General features: G+C 44.0%; 2 protein-coding genes and 1 long non-coding RNA gene across 5 annotated transcripts; all 3 read left to right on the forward strand.

Annotated features, from left to right (window-relative positions):
* Positions 1-359: 359 nt before the first annotated feature.
* Positions 360-1,572, forward strand: LOC125521584. Its single transcript, XM_048686643.1, has one exon. The coding sequence runs from the start codon at positions 519-521 to the stop codon at positions 1,236-1,238; it is 720 nt and encodes a 239-aa protein (XP_048542600.1). The 5' UTR covers positions 360-518; the 3' UTR covers positions 1,239-1,572.
* A 398-nt stretch (positions 1,573-1,970) lies between these two features.
* On the forward strand, positions 1,971-6,806 carry LOC125521062. Of its 3 annotated transcripts, none has more exons than XR_007288997.1 (6): positions 1,971-2,481; positions 2,787-2,941; positions 3,552-3,768; positions 3,918-3,963; positions 4,036-5,068; positions 5,524-6,806. It is a non-coding gene; the product is annotated as an uncharacterized LOC125521062 (long non-coding RNA). The 3 variants fall into 3 exon arrangements; XR_007288996.1 differs by having other exon boundaries at positions 1,972-2,481; positions 4,036-5,762; positions 6,387-6,806; XR_007288995.1 differs by having other exon boundaries at positions 1,983-2,481; positions 4,036-6,806.
* A 2,493-nt stretch (positions 6,807-9,299) lies between these two features.
* On the forward strand, positions 9,300-10,973 carry LOC125520936. The gene is made up of 4 exons (XM_048685978.1): positions 9,300-9,998; positions 10,090-10,174; positions 10,350-10,477; positions 10,552-10,973. Exons 1-4 carry the CDS (start codon positions 9,645-9,647, stop codon positions 10,774-10,776), a joined length of 792 nt encoding a protein of 263 aa, XP_048541935.1. The 5' UTR covers positions 9,300-9,644; the 3' UTR covers positions 10,777-10,973.
* Positions 10,974-15,832: the final 4,859 nt, after the last annotated feature.

The raw sequence follows: 15,832 nt of genomic DNA on the forward strand, positions 1-15,832 counted from the left end.
TAAATCTCCAAGTGAGCCGGCTCATGTTTCTGGCTCACTTAGTGGGTTTTGTGTGGAAGGAAATGTTGTAATCTGAAATGCAAATGCGGTTTTTGTGGAATGGAGTTGTCTGGAATGCATTTCAAACTTGGTGGCCCATGGCTGTAACTAACCTAATTATGGCCGAAGATTTGAAATTTAAATAGTGATGACTAGTTGAGAGGGCCACCAGATGACTATCTAGCTAGCTAGTAGACCAGACTAGAGTAGAGTTCATTCAGTTGTAAAGCAAGGAAAGAAGCAAAGCAACGCATATGAGTGCCTTGAGCTGTTGAGCATGCAGAACTCAAAAAGGAGGCGTGACGGTGAGAGAGAGCAAAGAAGATTCCAAAACCCTCCCTCTCATCCAAGCTTAACAAATTATCCATGGACATGCACCGCTCCATCCAATTCCCGTTTCCTTCCTTAATGCGCACTCCATCCCTCCGGCCGATATCAACCCAGCCCAGCTCGATCGAAGAGCCCGCGCGCGGCATGAGATGAGGGCCGGAGACAGCAGGATGGAGGCCGACCGCCGCCACCACCACGAGAGCGAGAGGGCGGCTGAGGCGGGCGCGGGCCATCACCACCGCCACGGGAGGCACAGGCGGCGGTACCCGGACGAGGACAGGCAGCGGAGCTCCCCGTTGGTGTGGATGGCGGTGATCCTGTGCACGCTGCTGGCCATCGGCATCATCGTGGTGGGCGCCGCGGTGTTCGCCGTCTACCTCATCTACAAGCCCCACATGCCCTACATGGTGGTGACCAACGCGTACCTCCAGCAGCTCGACTACAGCCCCGCCGACGGCGTCATCCGCGACATCCAGGTGAGGGCGGACGTGCTGGCCAGGAACACCAACTCCAAGGTCAACGCCTCCTTCTCCAGCTTCAACATCGACGTCAGGTTCCACGGCACCACCCTGCTGCAGCTGCGGGCCGAGACCTTCAGCGTCGCCCGGGAGAGCTCCATCACGCTGCCGTACAGCGGGAGCTCGCGCGGGGCCAAGCTGGACCTCGCCGGGATGCGGGCCATGGAGGAGGCGCTCAGGTCCCGGGTGGTGCCCATCACCCTCTCCGGCAAGGCGCGCACCCGGTGGAGGATGGGCATCTTCCTCAAGGTCGCCTTCTGGACGCGCCTCAACTGCCCCCTCAGCTTCAGCTACCCGCCCGGCAGCGTCATGCCCATCGACCACGAAAGCTGCCGCTCCAGGTCGCCGTAGCACGCCGCTCCTCCTCTGGCTCTGCTTCGCCCTCCTTTGCTCCACCCTGCTCTGCTCTGCTCTGCTTAGCCCGCCAATGGCGTATACTCTGCTATTCTATTCATTATAGGTTCATTCGTCGTAGCGACAGGAACGTACATATCAACATATGCAGTTCTTATACAGCATTCCCGAAGAAGAAAATTACTTGTACAGCCATACAGGCAAACAATGCTGATAGCAGTACTGTGTAAATAGCCGCAGCTACATAGAGTCGGGCTAATTTGTGGTTCTGTACAGAGTTCAACTCCATCTCCTTCCGTTTACAGTTTAATTTATTGATTATTACTTGCAATCGAGTTGTGGTGCGAAGATCTACTTCGTAAAAGAAGCGTAGATTGTTAAGACGCGGCACGATATCATATCAGCATGTAATTTGATGAAATGTCTCTGTAATCCAATGAGAGTTGTCGGTTCTGAAGCCATCACCGGAACATTGTGACTTGTGAGTGGCCGTCCGGCTCAGCTGATTGAACAAATCAACCTGAAAGTCTGTAGCATTTCTCTGTTGGCATCACGAAAAGTACTTCACGTGAAAGCATTGCCAATTTACCGTCTAGCACGCTCCTTCTGAAAGCAAAAAGCACAATCTGAATCCCTGACGAAGTAACCATAAAACCCAATAAGAGTCGCCACAATGGCGCATCCTCGCGCGTGCCACGTCATCCCAAACGCACTGTGCATGCCAGCCAATGACGAGAGAGCTTGTGCGAGAGAGGAGGGAAGAAAACATCGGTGAATGGGGACGAAAGAGAGAGAGAGCCACGAGCAGTTTTTTTTATTCCCACGCAACTTCCTCTCTTTCCCATTCCGACCGGCTAGGGTTCCGCCGGCGCCATCCCTTCTCGTCCAGCGCTGGCCAACAGAGAAGGCGGGCGCGCGGAGGGGATTCAACCTCGACCACGTCTGCGGCAACGGCGAAGGCCTCCGCTCGCAGGTCTCCGTCTCGCTGCTCGTCCGGGAGGCTGCGCGGAGGGGATTCGCTGTGAGCGAGGTGCCGTGGATCGGCAAGCGAGCGCTCGGGACGAGGACCTTTTCTTCTCCGGCCTCTTGGTAGTTGGGATCCTCTGTCTTCTCGCCGTGGCTAGGGTTGCCGCCGTCGCCGCCCTCCCCATCCTGACTCCTCTAGCGCCGGCCTCGACCGGCTTGGCGATAAGGCACTGGTACTTCAGCTCCTATGTCATCCATGATTGACAGTGATCAGGTACGTGCCATGCTCCTCCTTGTCATCTCCCTTCTCTGGTACATATTCATGGAACTGTTTTTGTGTTCTGGCCCTTGCTATGTCGTTGGTTTTGAATGTCTATATGCAGTGCTAGCTGGATGGATTAATAGATATGTTGAACGTATACATTTTGTATTACCTAGATGGATTAATAAATGTGCTTTTTTTGTTTTCTTGATGTGTCCCAGCTAAGCATCTTCTTTCCTTGCTCATAGTATTTTCTTGTGTGCTGATGGCTGCAATTATATCTGATACAAGTTGTCCTGCTTGTGGTGGTTGCCCAGATGCCAACAATGCATGGGAGTGGATGTCATCACCCAGTGACGTGTCTCTTTGCCGATTATGGTTGGACCCTTTGCTGTTCGCGGAACCCATAATTCATCCCATAGTTCTTCCTCAACATTGGTCGGGGGCGGGATGGACCTACACATCCGTCAAGGTAACTAGCGGGGGTGGTGTTCACGAATCGGGGCAGTACGAGATAAGATTGATTACAAGGGTTGTCCCTTTGCAGCAGGTGTTTTGGATGGGAGGGACATCCAAGTTCTATTCTTGTTTTGATTTCTTTTTTGATAAGCTGCAAGTAATTGCTATCATCATGAACATTAGGCTCGTCAGTATATACTCACAAAATCTGGTCAAACTGACAATACTGGTACATCAATACTATTTTGGTGATATCTCAAGTTCTCAACAACCATTTATTTGAATTGAGCAAACTCAGTCCCTTTGGAAAGATATCAACAAGCTTAGCAAAACTGATTTTGGTGTCATCTCGAAATTATGTACAGATTAATACCAGTTTTCAGAACACTAATCTTGTCCAATGATTCAGTCATCGGAAGCAATTCAATGCACCTACTTAGATCAGCAAACTGCATATTTAGGAACTAGGGACTGTCAAAGAGGTTATCCTTATGTTGTAGAACAGAGATTCGAAATCAGTTGATATGTCCAGATCCAATCCGGTAGTCCTCTTCGTTTCTCTCTTTCTATTCCTTCGTGTCCTGATCCTTCTCTTTCTCCTTGCTGCTTGTGCTATGCTGCAGCATCAGGCAAACCTCCTGGGCGAGGCTTCCTTGTACAACAGAAAGCATCATCTGTGTGCCCTCCAGATTCTCTTGTAGCACCTCCTGCTGCTTGCCCTTGCACGGTAGCAAGCCTAGCAGGTAGCATCAACACAGGAAGGTGAGGTTGCCAGCGGCCGGTGGGTGGCTGCTCCAGCAAGAAACTAGCAGAGCCTATCATGTGGCAACATGACTTAAGGTGGAGGCACACTGTATTTTTTACTATTACATGAAATTCCACTAACACCTGCATCTGTTCTCTGTTCTTTGCTATTTTTGTTTGTAATCCTTCTGGTTCTGCTAATTAGCCCCTTCATGTTTTTCTTCAACTATGGTTGTTCTTGTCAGGGTATATGGCTTTGCTTGAGAAGCCCACACAGAGCCAACAGTCGAGGTAATTCTTTCTTTGCTTTTTCCAAAGGCATCTAAAAGGTTTTCTTAAAGGCTTCTGTCTTGGTCCTCTCAGTCTGGGATATTCAAAGCACTTGAAAGAGCAAACTACTCGATGGAAGTAGGAAAGATTAATGATATTCTGGGTGTGGAAGAACCAACAATGGAGTTTCTGCTACTGGACAGGTAACTGCATATGCGTAGGTGCCTCATTGTTGGACTGCCAGCTCACACATGATAATTATGCTTACAATACTAATAGTACTGGCTCGTATATGTTCTAGATTTATTGTTGTCTCTTATTTTTATTTTTAAGTACCAGTTTCAAGTCTCTATACAGAAATCATGTCTTTTGAATTGGTATTGCTACTATTTATCGAATGTCATGTGCAGAAGTACATGACCACCTATGTGATAAGATCGTTGTAATGTCACAATTATGTACTCCGCCATGCAACCACATCTTTATTGAAATATATTGCAAAAAAAATATGAAAAAAATCATAGGATGTTAGGAGGCCAAAGGAGCACTATAGCAAGAGGATAGGGACAGAGGGAGTCCCTAGCCCCTAGGTACCCTCCAGCCCAGGGCGCCTAGGAGGCGTGCTTGCGCACCCTCTGACCTCTATCATATCTATCACCATTTTTCCTCCGCCGCACATCCGTATGTAGTCCATATTGGAATCTCTAAAAGGTCTTGTATTTAGGAATGGAGGGAGCAGTTGACATCTTGAAACACGACTATTGCATCCTTTGGATTGTTAGGCCTCTATATAAAGGGGATCCTCTATGAGGAACAACTAAGCAGAGCATAAGCCAATATTATTCATGGTCTCCTTGTATGCAGCAGGCTTAGTTTATCTTGTACTCCCTCCGTCCCAAAATTCTTGTCTTAGATTTGTCTAGATACGGATGTATCTAACACTAAAACGTAACTAGATACATCCGTATTTAGACAAATCTAAGACAAGAATTTTGGGATGGAGGGAGTATTTGTCCAGGTAAAAACAGCTGCACGTTCGACCTGAAGCTTCTCAATTCTTTCCAGATGCATTAGATAATTGTACTGCCATGTGTTTTTGGCTCCCATGTATCCTCCAATTCATCAGGTATGCCTTCTTGCTGAACTAATTAATCACATTTAACTATAGCATCTCAGTTGCATCATACTAGCTTTATTCTATGATTTTGGCTTTCTATGTGTATGCTGAAATATGTGATCAGATAAGAATATCCAGTTGCAAAAGAATATGAAATTGCCAATTTACTTTCAAGGGTAGGCGGAGCTAAAATAGTTTTGGTTGGTGACGTTTTTCTGTGAATCCCTTTCACCCTAATAGGTGACATCCCTTCCTTTTTGTTATCCACCCCATGCATCAGGCCTACCTCTGACTAGCTCCCTGCAAACATTTTGGGCATTTGATAGCAAACTGGCGAAGTGGTTTTTTATAACTATAATAAATGGGGTTGAACTGGTTTTGATATTGTTTCTGGTACTAACCAGTAGGCTGTTACAATTTTGTCCTTGTTCCCTCATTTAAAGACTCATTTTTGTCTTATTTAGCAAGCATCCTCTGGAAGTTGGCCATGGTTTTGGTTCCCTACTCCTGACAGTAGTTGGGGTAGTGGCAGTTCGAAGGATGAACTTCCATGGAAGATCGAAGCTTTAGTCCTTGACTCAGCTCGTGCACACCCTGGGGCTCTACGGTCATTCGAAGTCCATCATGATGATTGCACACTTTTTACTGGGGGAGTTGGACATGGTTTTAAAGGGTGTATACATCATTGGGAGTTGTCCAACGTGTCAGTTTGTCTCACTACCTGCACATGACTTTCTTTTTTGCAATTATTGTTGGATGGTTTTTGAATTAAATGTAGTTTGTACAGATCTTGTACTGGTGTTTGGCTTAGTGTATGAAATACTAATATAGGATTAATGGTTTATGAATTATTATATGATGGATAGTGATGGTAAATTATTTGAAGATTGTTCTGTGTAGATCAGAGTTAAACATGTTTATAACGAAGCCTTTTCTTGGAATGAAATTAAATTTATGACTTCAAAAGTACACCTCTATATCAAAATATAAGATGTTTTTGCAGTTCAAATTGAACTAAAAAAACGTCTTACATTTTGGTATAGAGGTAGTAAGAATTTAGCATTTGCTTGATTGTCTAATTTGAGAGCCTTCATGTTCTCGGATGTCTTTGTTTTCAACTCTTTGTTGATGTCACCATGAAGCTTGAATATTTTCCATTCCTTGATAAATACATTGCTCTACAGAATTGGTTGATTAAAGAATTAACTCTTCTTCATAGTAGTATTTTCCTCAAATTATGAAACCTCCAACAACGTAGAGAGATAACCATTTTGTTAGTTTTTCAATCAAAGCTTCCATCAAATAATTTATTACAATTGTCCTCCAGCTTATTCAGAAACTGCATGATTCGAATGATGGATCAGATGAGGCCGCTGGCCATGGCGCATAGGCCTGCTTACGGCGGGACATGAATTAGCTGATGGCGACGCGTGCAGGCAGAGCTCGCCACCTTGAACCCAACACGAGGCGAAGCTGGAAGCCGACATCACAGGCGCGCACGCGTCCATGCCACGCTCCCCGATGGCGGGTGGCACACCAAGCCGTCGTCTCCGTCCACCATGAAGTGCCCCACCCTGTTAAGTAAAGGTGGAGAATCCTCTTTGAAGTGTATGGTGTTCCCTATGTAGAATTTTTGTTGAGCAAACAATGTTGAGTGACTTTTTGAATCAAGTATGATCTGGATTGCACAGGATACCGCCTGCTCTTTGTTGAATGACTTTTTGAATGAAGTGTGATCTGGATTGCATGTAGTTCTTTAATCAGATCTTACACTTGATGTGTTGTCCATAACCGGGTTGTTCATAGCCTGTTCACAAATGTAGTGTACTAATGAGTTCAGTTTGTAAGCTACCCTATTGATCATGTCATGAAGCTGACAAAAACAGAGAGTTGGCCAACACGGCTTAGGAAGCGGTGCACCTGTGAAGCGACAATGAACACTGCTAATGCCAACACTCCAAGGAGAGCTTCCCCTAATTCCTCTCTGTATATATGCAAGCCTGTGTGATGTGCTCTGCTTCCTCCTCCCTTATTTAATTAATGAATCTATTACTGAGCAGAGCATGTGCTTTAGGTTCGCAGCACAAAAGATATAGTTGAATTAGTGCTCTTTTACTGGCGGTTTTTGGTAATAACCTACTATGCTTCACATATTTGGAAAGCCTATGCATTTACATTCCTGCTGTCAAATTGTGCTATGTAAATTACAGGAGGACAATCTACCTTTGCCTTTAAATATGAAATTACTTGCGTGCAATTGAATGCAATCTAAAATTCATAGCTATGAAAGAAGGCCTTGATATTCAAATAACTCTCATTTTAAATCGTGTAGAGTGCAGGTGCTATCCTGCTAAGTGAATTATGGCCACCAAGGAAATTTCCTACTAGGAACATATGCAATGTTTGGTTATCTCTGTCATCTTACTGTCAAAAGCATCTGTGGAATGCAATGCGGACTATGTAATACTTCTTGAAGAGACAATACTTGTTATCTGTATGCAAGTTTCTAACTGCCCTGGCAGGAGAAAAGTCCGGTTTATGTTAATGTAATCTTCAATACATCTTTATCTGCTGCTTGCAACTTTAACTTCTGTTCCACTTTCTATTTATTCTCTGGTAAAATAAAAGAAGTGTGATCCAATAACAGCATACTTAGTATAAATAAGAAAGTGAAAGGAGTGCATCCCACCTGGCACCGCCTCAACTTCTTCTCAAGCGGCGCACCAGGGGTGCGCCCCAACCACTAGTAGTAAATAAACATCCTGGTGAAACAGCAACCAAGTGGCAACAAATTATTTTTTTAGGGAACAGAGTGCTTTCATTCCTTTATTGCATCACGGGTTACATTGTCAGAACCAACAGGCTCATACAAAAGGATCAGGAATACGGTCTAACCAGGTTTCATCTATGCCCTGGCTTCTAGCCAACAAAGCTAGGTGATGAGCTACCGAATCACACTCTCCAATATTTCTCACCCAAAAGTCATCATGACGAGACTTCACTTCTGATGACTCCAACAAGAGCAGAATTATCAGACTCTAGGACAACACGTGCCTGAGTAATGTTATTAGCAATTTGCAAATCTACAGCACATGTCTTTGCTTCATCTTCTTCAACATCTAAACATCTGCTAATTTGACAACATATTTCAACCTAACCCCAGAGATTTCACTAATTAACACAAAGTAGAAAGAAGATGGAGGATTTGTTGAGAGCCTGGAGAAGGATGGTAGAGCAGGCTCCGGCTCTTTCACTGAGAAATCATCTATTTGCAGCAAATTCTGTATACCACTCTTTGTGAGCAATAGCCCGTGGTCGCCTAGGCACGCTCCGCCGTTGGTCCGCCTGGTAGCGCCGGGTTTCTTCCTTGCCCTTTCTTTTCATTTTTCATTTTCCTTTTTCCTATTTCCATTTGTTGTTATAATAGTTTTTATTTTTATTTTTCTGTTTTATTTTATTTTTGTTTATTTGTTTTCCCTTGATGTTACTTTACCCTTTTTGTGTATTTTATGTTTTATTTTCTTTATGCTTTGGTAGAAGTAATGCATGTATATTATTTAGAGATACATTAACACTGTTTTTGCAACATATTAATATTTTAGGAAATCTAACCATGTCTTTCAAAACATATATGAACATTTTAAACACATGAAAACACATTTTTGAAACGCATTAAATATTTTCTGACACCTCCGAAAATGCTAAACAAAGCTCATATATTTTTCACGTGTATTTTTCTAAAAACAATACATGCATTTGTAAGGAAATTTATATTTTGAATTTTTTCACTCATATAAAACTAATGTTCTTTATGTTTTAATACATTTTTTACAAAAACAGATGTACATAAAAGATCTCCATATAGCTTAAAAAATGGATCATGTTTTGAAAAAGAATATTCACATAATTAAAAAATCAGGGTTCATACATGTGACAAAATATTAGTGTATTTTACTCAAAGAACAGAGAAAAAAGATACAAAAAATGTAAAGAGAAAAAGAAAACGAAAGAAGAGAAAAATAACTGCACTGCTGGACCCAGCCCATTTGAGTCGCGGTATAGGAGTTCCCCCATTTTTGCCGGACTGACTGAACAGGCCTCTTCAAATTGCGACGTTGGAATTTGGCCCGCGGGCGTGGCCCAAGAAACCAACCAGTCAGTGGCTTCCAAAAAAAAAAACTCGCGAGTGACGACGCGAGCCGTGGCACGCCTGTGCCCTGTGGGGCGCCGACGAGAGAGTCCGCGGAAAGGAGTGGCCGAGGCTCGCCGGGGAAGACGACGACGACGACGACACGAGGCCGCCAGATCATCGCCCCGAGCGCGGAAGTATCTCCATCCCTTTCACCAACCGGCCGGACGGGATGCACGGCGCGGGAAAGGGGGGACTCTCCTCGTCCCCCGCCAACGTGGGCTCGTCGGCCCGCAACCCGACGAGCGAGAGCCGTCGCCGTCGCCGTCGCCCTCCGCGTCCGCACCCGACACGGTGCGCCGAACGTGGCGCCCCACTTGTGGCGCTCCCTCGCTCGCGGCTGCCTACTTAGCCACCAGCTCCGCGCCGCTGAAGGGTTGAATCGAAGCGGCAGTGATGATGAGGCCCAGACCCTTCGGTTCCGGTGTGGCGTCGGCGGCCGCGGCCGAGGCTTCGGTGGGCGCGGGGTGCCGCGGAGGCTGGGCGTGGAGGCCGAGGCCGAGGGCGCGGCCGGGGCAGCGCGTGAGGGTCAGGGGGGAGCCTGGCCCCCACGCGGCCGCGGCGGCGGCGGCGAGCGCCGTGCACGCGGAGCCCGACCACGGCGTGCGGTCCCGCCCGTTTGGGCTGCCCCGCGCGGGATTCGGGTCGGACCTGGAGGCGGGCATCGAGAAGGTCATCTACGCCTGCCGCTTCATGGCCTTCCTCGGCATCGCCGGATCTCTCGCCGGATCGGTCCTCTGCTTCCTCAAGGTGCTTTTCCTGCTTGATTCATCGGCCTGCCAAGTTCATCTCCGTGTCTCCCGATCTGATTTTTAACCCGTGCACTTGGTTGGTCACCCAGGGCTGCACTTTTGTGATGGACGCCTTCGTGGAATACTACTTGCGCGGTGATGCAAAGGTGGTGCTCATGCTGATTGAAGCCATTGGTAACCAAACTGTCTCATCTCATTAATCTTTGCACAATCCACCACCAGTACCTTCAAGTTCACCACTGGCATAAGTTTTACATGTTGGCACAATTGTCACCAGTTTTACATATACATACCATCAGTTTATATAGTTGTGATGCCTGACCATTGTGCATTACTTGTCTCACCTCAGATATGTATCTCATCGGCACGGTCATGTTTGTCTTCGGGACGGGCCTGTACGAGCTGTTCATCAGTAACATGGACATCGCAAAACAGTCCCATGACCGCTCCAGCCTCTTTGGCTTGTTCAAGCTTCCGGTTGGTCTCCTCTCAATTATCATAGAGATAATGTGGTCGATTCAGTGTCCTTATATCTCTGATTCTGTCGGCAGGAACGGCCCAAGTGGCTGGAAATCCGCTCGGTGAGTGACCTCAAGACAAAGCTGGGTCATGTAATCGTCCTGGTTCTGCTGGTTGGCATCTCCGAGAAGAGCAAGAGGGTGACCATCACGTCATGTACTGACCTCTTCTGCTTCGCTGGATCTATCTTCCTCTCTTCAGGTTGCCTCTACCTACTATCCAAGCTCGGTAGCACCAAAGGAGGGAGTCATGCCTGAAACAGAAAATCTTCTTCATAAGAGATAGATCTGTTGTGTGTCCTTTTCAGCACTTCAGGTTGTGTATGCCTCATGTACTGCTTGTATGGATTGACATTAGGCACTATATAGTGGTATATAGAGATGTACATCGTCTGATATTGTAACTTGCTGCTAGATGGTGTCCATGATCAATTACAGATATGTTGTGCCATGAACTGATTGGTCTGTCATGATTTATGTTGACTTCACAAATGGAGAACTCGACTACTTAATTAGTTTTACATCAGAAGGAACCTCTTGTTACATTTTCTGTTGTCTTCTGCAAAATACTGGAATTAGTCGTCTGCTTTTAAATCATCATCTGTATTATCGCTTGGCGTTGAAATCATTAGCAGGTCAACACATATGTTTCTCCTTGGTCTTCCTAACACAGTAATATGGAAGTGCTCCTACATACTCACTTCTTGCATTTTGATGTACGGATGGTGCTTTTATGGGGCTGGCGTACCCTGTTCTTGTGCGGGTATATTGTCAATGGAATGAACCTGCAGAAGCTAATTCCTTGTAACCATCCTGTTGTACTAAGTGATAAATTGGGGTATCCTGATTTCAGGTAACTATCTGGCAAAACAAACTACAACAGATTTTGGTTTGAATAAGAACCTAGGTTACTTTATGCGCTAACTGTAGTTTTGACAAGGAAAAGAATATCTGATATTGCAGTTTGGTGAAAAGACTAATATGGACGATTTACCAGTTCTGTAACTTTTCTGAGACCAAGACATCTTTATTAGTTGCAGATTGTGAATGCTTTGCTTTTGTGATATATTTCATTGTTTCTGACCTTAAAGGCCTCTCTGATTGGAAGGATTTTTTTAGGATTTCAATCCTGAGGAAATTTTCCTATAGTGACTGTTGGATTTATAGAATGAGAAATTTTAGGAATTTTTAGTATGTGCCACTTTGCATTCAATACCACAGAAAATTTACCTCAAGTCTAAGATCTTGAAGAACTCATATACCTCTTGAGTTCTTGTGTTAACTCTATGGTGTAATACTGTAATCAAACATACTTTGGTGCCACGTCCGTGGGTTTCAATCCTGCAGGATTCAGGAAGGTATGCCATTGGAATCCAGCATTTTTCATATGTCTTTGTTTCCAGAATCCTGTGAATCAAAGAGGCGCTAAGTTCACAACTCTTTGCGGCATGTAGCGAGGTGAGTTTCTCACCTTAAATTTTTGCTCTCTTAGCGTCGTTCAATCATATCCAGTTGGATGCACACTTGATGACTACTGGGAGTTGACACTTCCTTTTCAAGAAGTCCTGGTAGTTCCTATTTTTGGAACAGAGGTTGCTATTACTGTTTGTGATTACTGAATAAGAGCCTAGATTACTTTATGCATCAACTGTAGTTTTGACAAGGAAAAAAAAAATCTGATATCACAGTTTGGTGAAAAGACTATAGCTGATTTACCAGTTCTGCAACTTTTGTGAGATAGTATAAAACAAAAACTTTTGTGAGACCAAGTGCCTAGACATCTTTATTAGATGCATATTGTGGATGCTTTACTTTTGAGGTATTTTTCTGACCTTAAAGGCTTCCTTGAGCGCAAGGAATTTTCTAGGGTTTCAATCCGTAGGAATTTTTTCTATAGCGGTTGTCTGATTTGTAGGATGAGAAAACTTAGGAATTTCACTGTGGGCCACTTTGCATTCAATTCCACAGGAACTTTGCATCAAGTCTAAACACTCTTGGAAGAACTCATGTGCCTCCTGAGCTCTTATGTTAAACTCTATTATGGTGTAATACTGTAATCACACACAGTTTGAAGCCGCTTCCTATGGTTTACAATCCTACAGGATTCGGGAAGGCATGCCATTGGAATCCAGTGTTTTTCCTATATCTGTGTCTTCAGGATCCTGCGAATCAAAGAGGCCTTAAGTTCACAACTCTTAGTGGCATCTAGCGAGGTGTGTTTCCCACTTTAAATATTTGTGACTCTTAGCATCTTTCAATCATTTCCAGTTGGATGGACACTTGATGACTACTGGGAGTTGGTATTTCCTTTTTCTAGAAAGCCTGGCAGTTCCATTTTCGGAACAGGGGTTGCTATTTACTGTTTGCTAACAACTGTAAAAAACGTTGTGGCAATAATGATGAAAATTCCCATGCTTTTATGTCATATGGTGAAGTTTACCACACTTTCTGTGTTACTGAATTAAAGGAGGTGAATAAAATGAGATTACCTGTATTGTGTCACCAAGGCTGAGGGACCTCAAATAAATTATTTGCTTAATTGCAAGCCAACCGGTAGGAAGCAAGGTTCCAAATAAAAGAAGAGGGATAGCAACCCCTGAACTGATTAGCCTGGCAAGATTTATGTTGACATCACAAATGGAGAATTCGAGTACTTAATTAGTTTTACATCAGAAGCAACCTCTTGTTACATTTTCTGTTGTCTTCTGCAAAATACTGGAATTAGTCGTCTGCTTTTAATTCATTATCACTATTATTGCTTGGCTTTGCAAATCATTAGCAAGTCAACACATATGTTTCTCCTTTGGTCTTCCTAACACTAGTGATATGGAAGTGCTCCTACATCCTCACCTTTTGGGGTCTGTCATTTGACCACAAGTTCACAATTCCCTGTTGAGGCGTATCAAATTAGTAATATGGTGCATATTTGATGTATCGATGGTGCTTGTATGGTGATGGTGTATCCTGTTCTTGTGTAGGTGTATTGTCAATGAAATGAACCTGCAGAAGCTAATTGCTTACTAAGTGATAAATTGCGGTATCCTGATTTCAGGTAACTATATGGCAAAACAAACCACAATATATTTAGTTTGAATAAGACCCTAGGTTGCTTTATGCACTAACTGTAGTTTTGACAAGGAAAATAATATCTCATATTGCAGTTTGGGATGATTTACCAGTTCTGAAACTTTTGTGAGACCAAGACATCTTTATTAGATGCAGATTGTGAATGCTTTGCTTTTGTGATATATTTCATTGTTTCTGACCTTAAAGGCCTCTCTGATTGAAAGAAATTTTTAGGATTTTTTCCTGTACTAGTTGTTTGATTTGTAGAATGAGAAAAAAAAAGGGCAACCTGGTGCATGTAGCTCCCGCTTGCGCAGGGTCCAGGGAAGGGTCCGACCACTTTGGGTCTATAGTACGCAGCCTTTCCCTACATTTCTGTAAGAGGCTGTTTCCAGGACTTGAACCCATGACCTCATGGTCACAAGGCAGCAGCTTTACCACCACTGTTTGCTAACAACTGTAAAAAAAGCATTGTGGCAATGATGATGAAAATTCCCATGCTTTTATGTCACATGGTGAAGTTCACGACACTTTTAGGGTTATTGAGTTAAAAGGAGGTGAATAAAATGAGATTAGTTGAATTATAGGATGAGAGAACCTTAAATAAATTATTTGCTAAATTCCAAGCCAACCAGTAGGAAGTAAGGTTCCAAATCAAAAGAAGACTTCAAAGCACCTTTTCCAAATGCAAATCAAAGCTTCCGAAATTTTAGAAAATGGGGATCCACAGAAAAGGAACAATTTTTGGTGGTGCAATATCCTATACATATATGATAGCTTTAGGCATTTGCTACTCTTTTCTATATGCAGCTATGAGCAACACAATTAGAAGCTCCAACTTGCTGTTTGTTCCCTCCACCTAAGACTTGATGAGTTCTGATAGAAGATCCAACTTGCTGTTCTTCCTTAAACTTTGACTGGAACATGTCACTTTGATAGTTCAAGCTTGCAAGTTGCATGCTTACTGAGGCTTCCATGACCCCCAAAGTATGCCATACTAGTACAACTGGGTCAACTTGTGCGTTAAACTTAGGTTGTCGAGGAGATCTTTCGTTAGAATAACGGATGATATGCTGGTGACTAGATGATTCGTAACTGCCCCTTCAGTCTTTGGTAACACTAAATAAAGAAAAGGTAGTAGTTGTTTGTTTGATTGATGCACTGGCAAAAAGATTAGTAAATTACCATGCTGGTAAGAAGGATAATTCACATGAAAGTATCACTCTGACTGGTCATGGAAACAATATCACACTGATACCTGTCAGGCTGTCACAGAGTTCAGGCCAAACTTGAGGCATATTCACATGCCATTGCTTTTTTTAATAACCCTCACTTCATACAGTGTCTATCCAGGTAGAAGAAGCTTATATGTTTCTTAGAATAAAACTGGATTGGGAAAAGGTGTTCCCTTGAGCATAAAATTCGTGAAAAAAAAATATGTTGAGACATCCAAGTTGTAAACAATGGGCTGGAGATTGTTGTTATCACCTCCCTTGTCCTCCCATCACTCGACTCCTCTAAAGGTATCTTTCTTGAACTAAAATAATGACAAAATCTGCATATATAAAGAAGGGAGCTGGCTCTAGAGGTAAGCCATCTTAGTAGTGAGTGAGTAACTTGTGTCTTCAGCTCTTATTCTTGCCCGCTTCCATTGTTCAAGCTAGCTACCACTAGCTACTTCTCTCATCGATAGCATGGCCATTTCATCAAATACGGTCGTGGTTTTCATGTTGCTGTTCAGTACTGCCTTCATGCAGCTTCCTGTGCCAGCTGATGCAAGGAGGCTAGAAGTGAAGGCGCCTATCATCAGCGTGCGTCCTCCCTGCACTGGAAGGGGCACTCTGGAGGCGCCTGCTGAGCAAGTCGAGTCGACAACTCCAGGTCATAGCCCTAGCATTGGCCATAATAGTCCACCAAACTGAGATGGCCCGATGCTGCTTCGTTCCATACCAGGACTTTGCAGCTTGGTATATGATACTCCTGTGGTGTATTCTCTGTGTGTTTGTTACGAAAGGCATAAGGCATGCGATCGACGCTAGGGGAGATTTTGTTTCCCTTATATTTGTTTTGTCACCAGTGAAACTTGTGCCTGCATTTTCTTTCGCTCTTACGTGAAAAACTTCTGCTTACCGTTGTCTCCGAGGAGGGCCTATTGATCTGTAGCAGTTTGGTTTTAGAATTTTTTTACTCTTCCTATGTTGTAAACTTGAGGAGGTATATGTGAGCTTGTTGAAAGTTTTCCTGCAAT

The sequence above is a fragment of the Triticum urartu genome, chromosome 7 (assembly GCF_003073215.2).
Source record: "Triticum urartu cultivar G1812 chromosome 7, Tu2.1, whole genome shotgun sequence".
Taxonomy (NCBI): Eukaryota; Viridiplantae; Streptophyta; class Magnoliopsida; order Poales; family Poaceae; genus Triticum; species Triticum urartu.

What these genes read in the sequence shown, in the direction of transcription:
- LOC125520936 (XM_048685978.1), top strand. Translation starts at nt 9,645, where the DNA reads ATGATGAGGCCCAGACCCTTCGGTTCCGGTGTGGCGTCGGCGGCCGCG. An exon ending in CATGCTGATTGAAGCCATTG is followed by an intron (nt 10,175 to 10,349) that starts GTAACCAAACTG and finishes GTCTCACCTCAG; the next exon opens with ATATGTATCTCATCGGCACG. An exon ending in TTGGCTTGTTCAAGCTTCCG is followed by an intron (nt 10,478 to 10,551) that starts GTTGGTCTCCTC and finishes TTCTGTCGGCAG; the next exon opens with GAACGGCCCAAGTGGCTGGA.
- LOC125521584 (XM_048686643.1), top strand. Translation starts at nt 519, where the DNA reads ATGAGGGCCGGAGACAGCAGGATGGAGGCCGACCGCCGCCACCACCAC.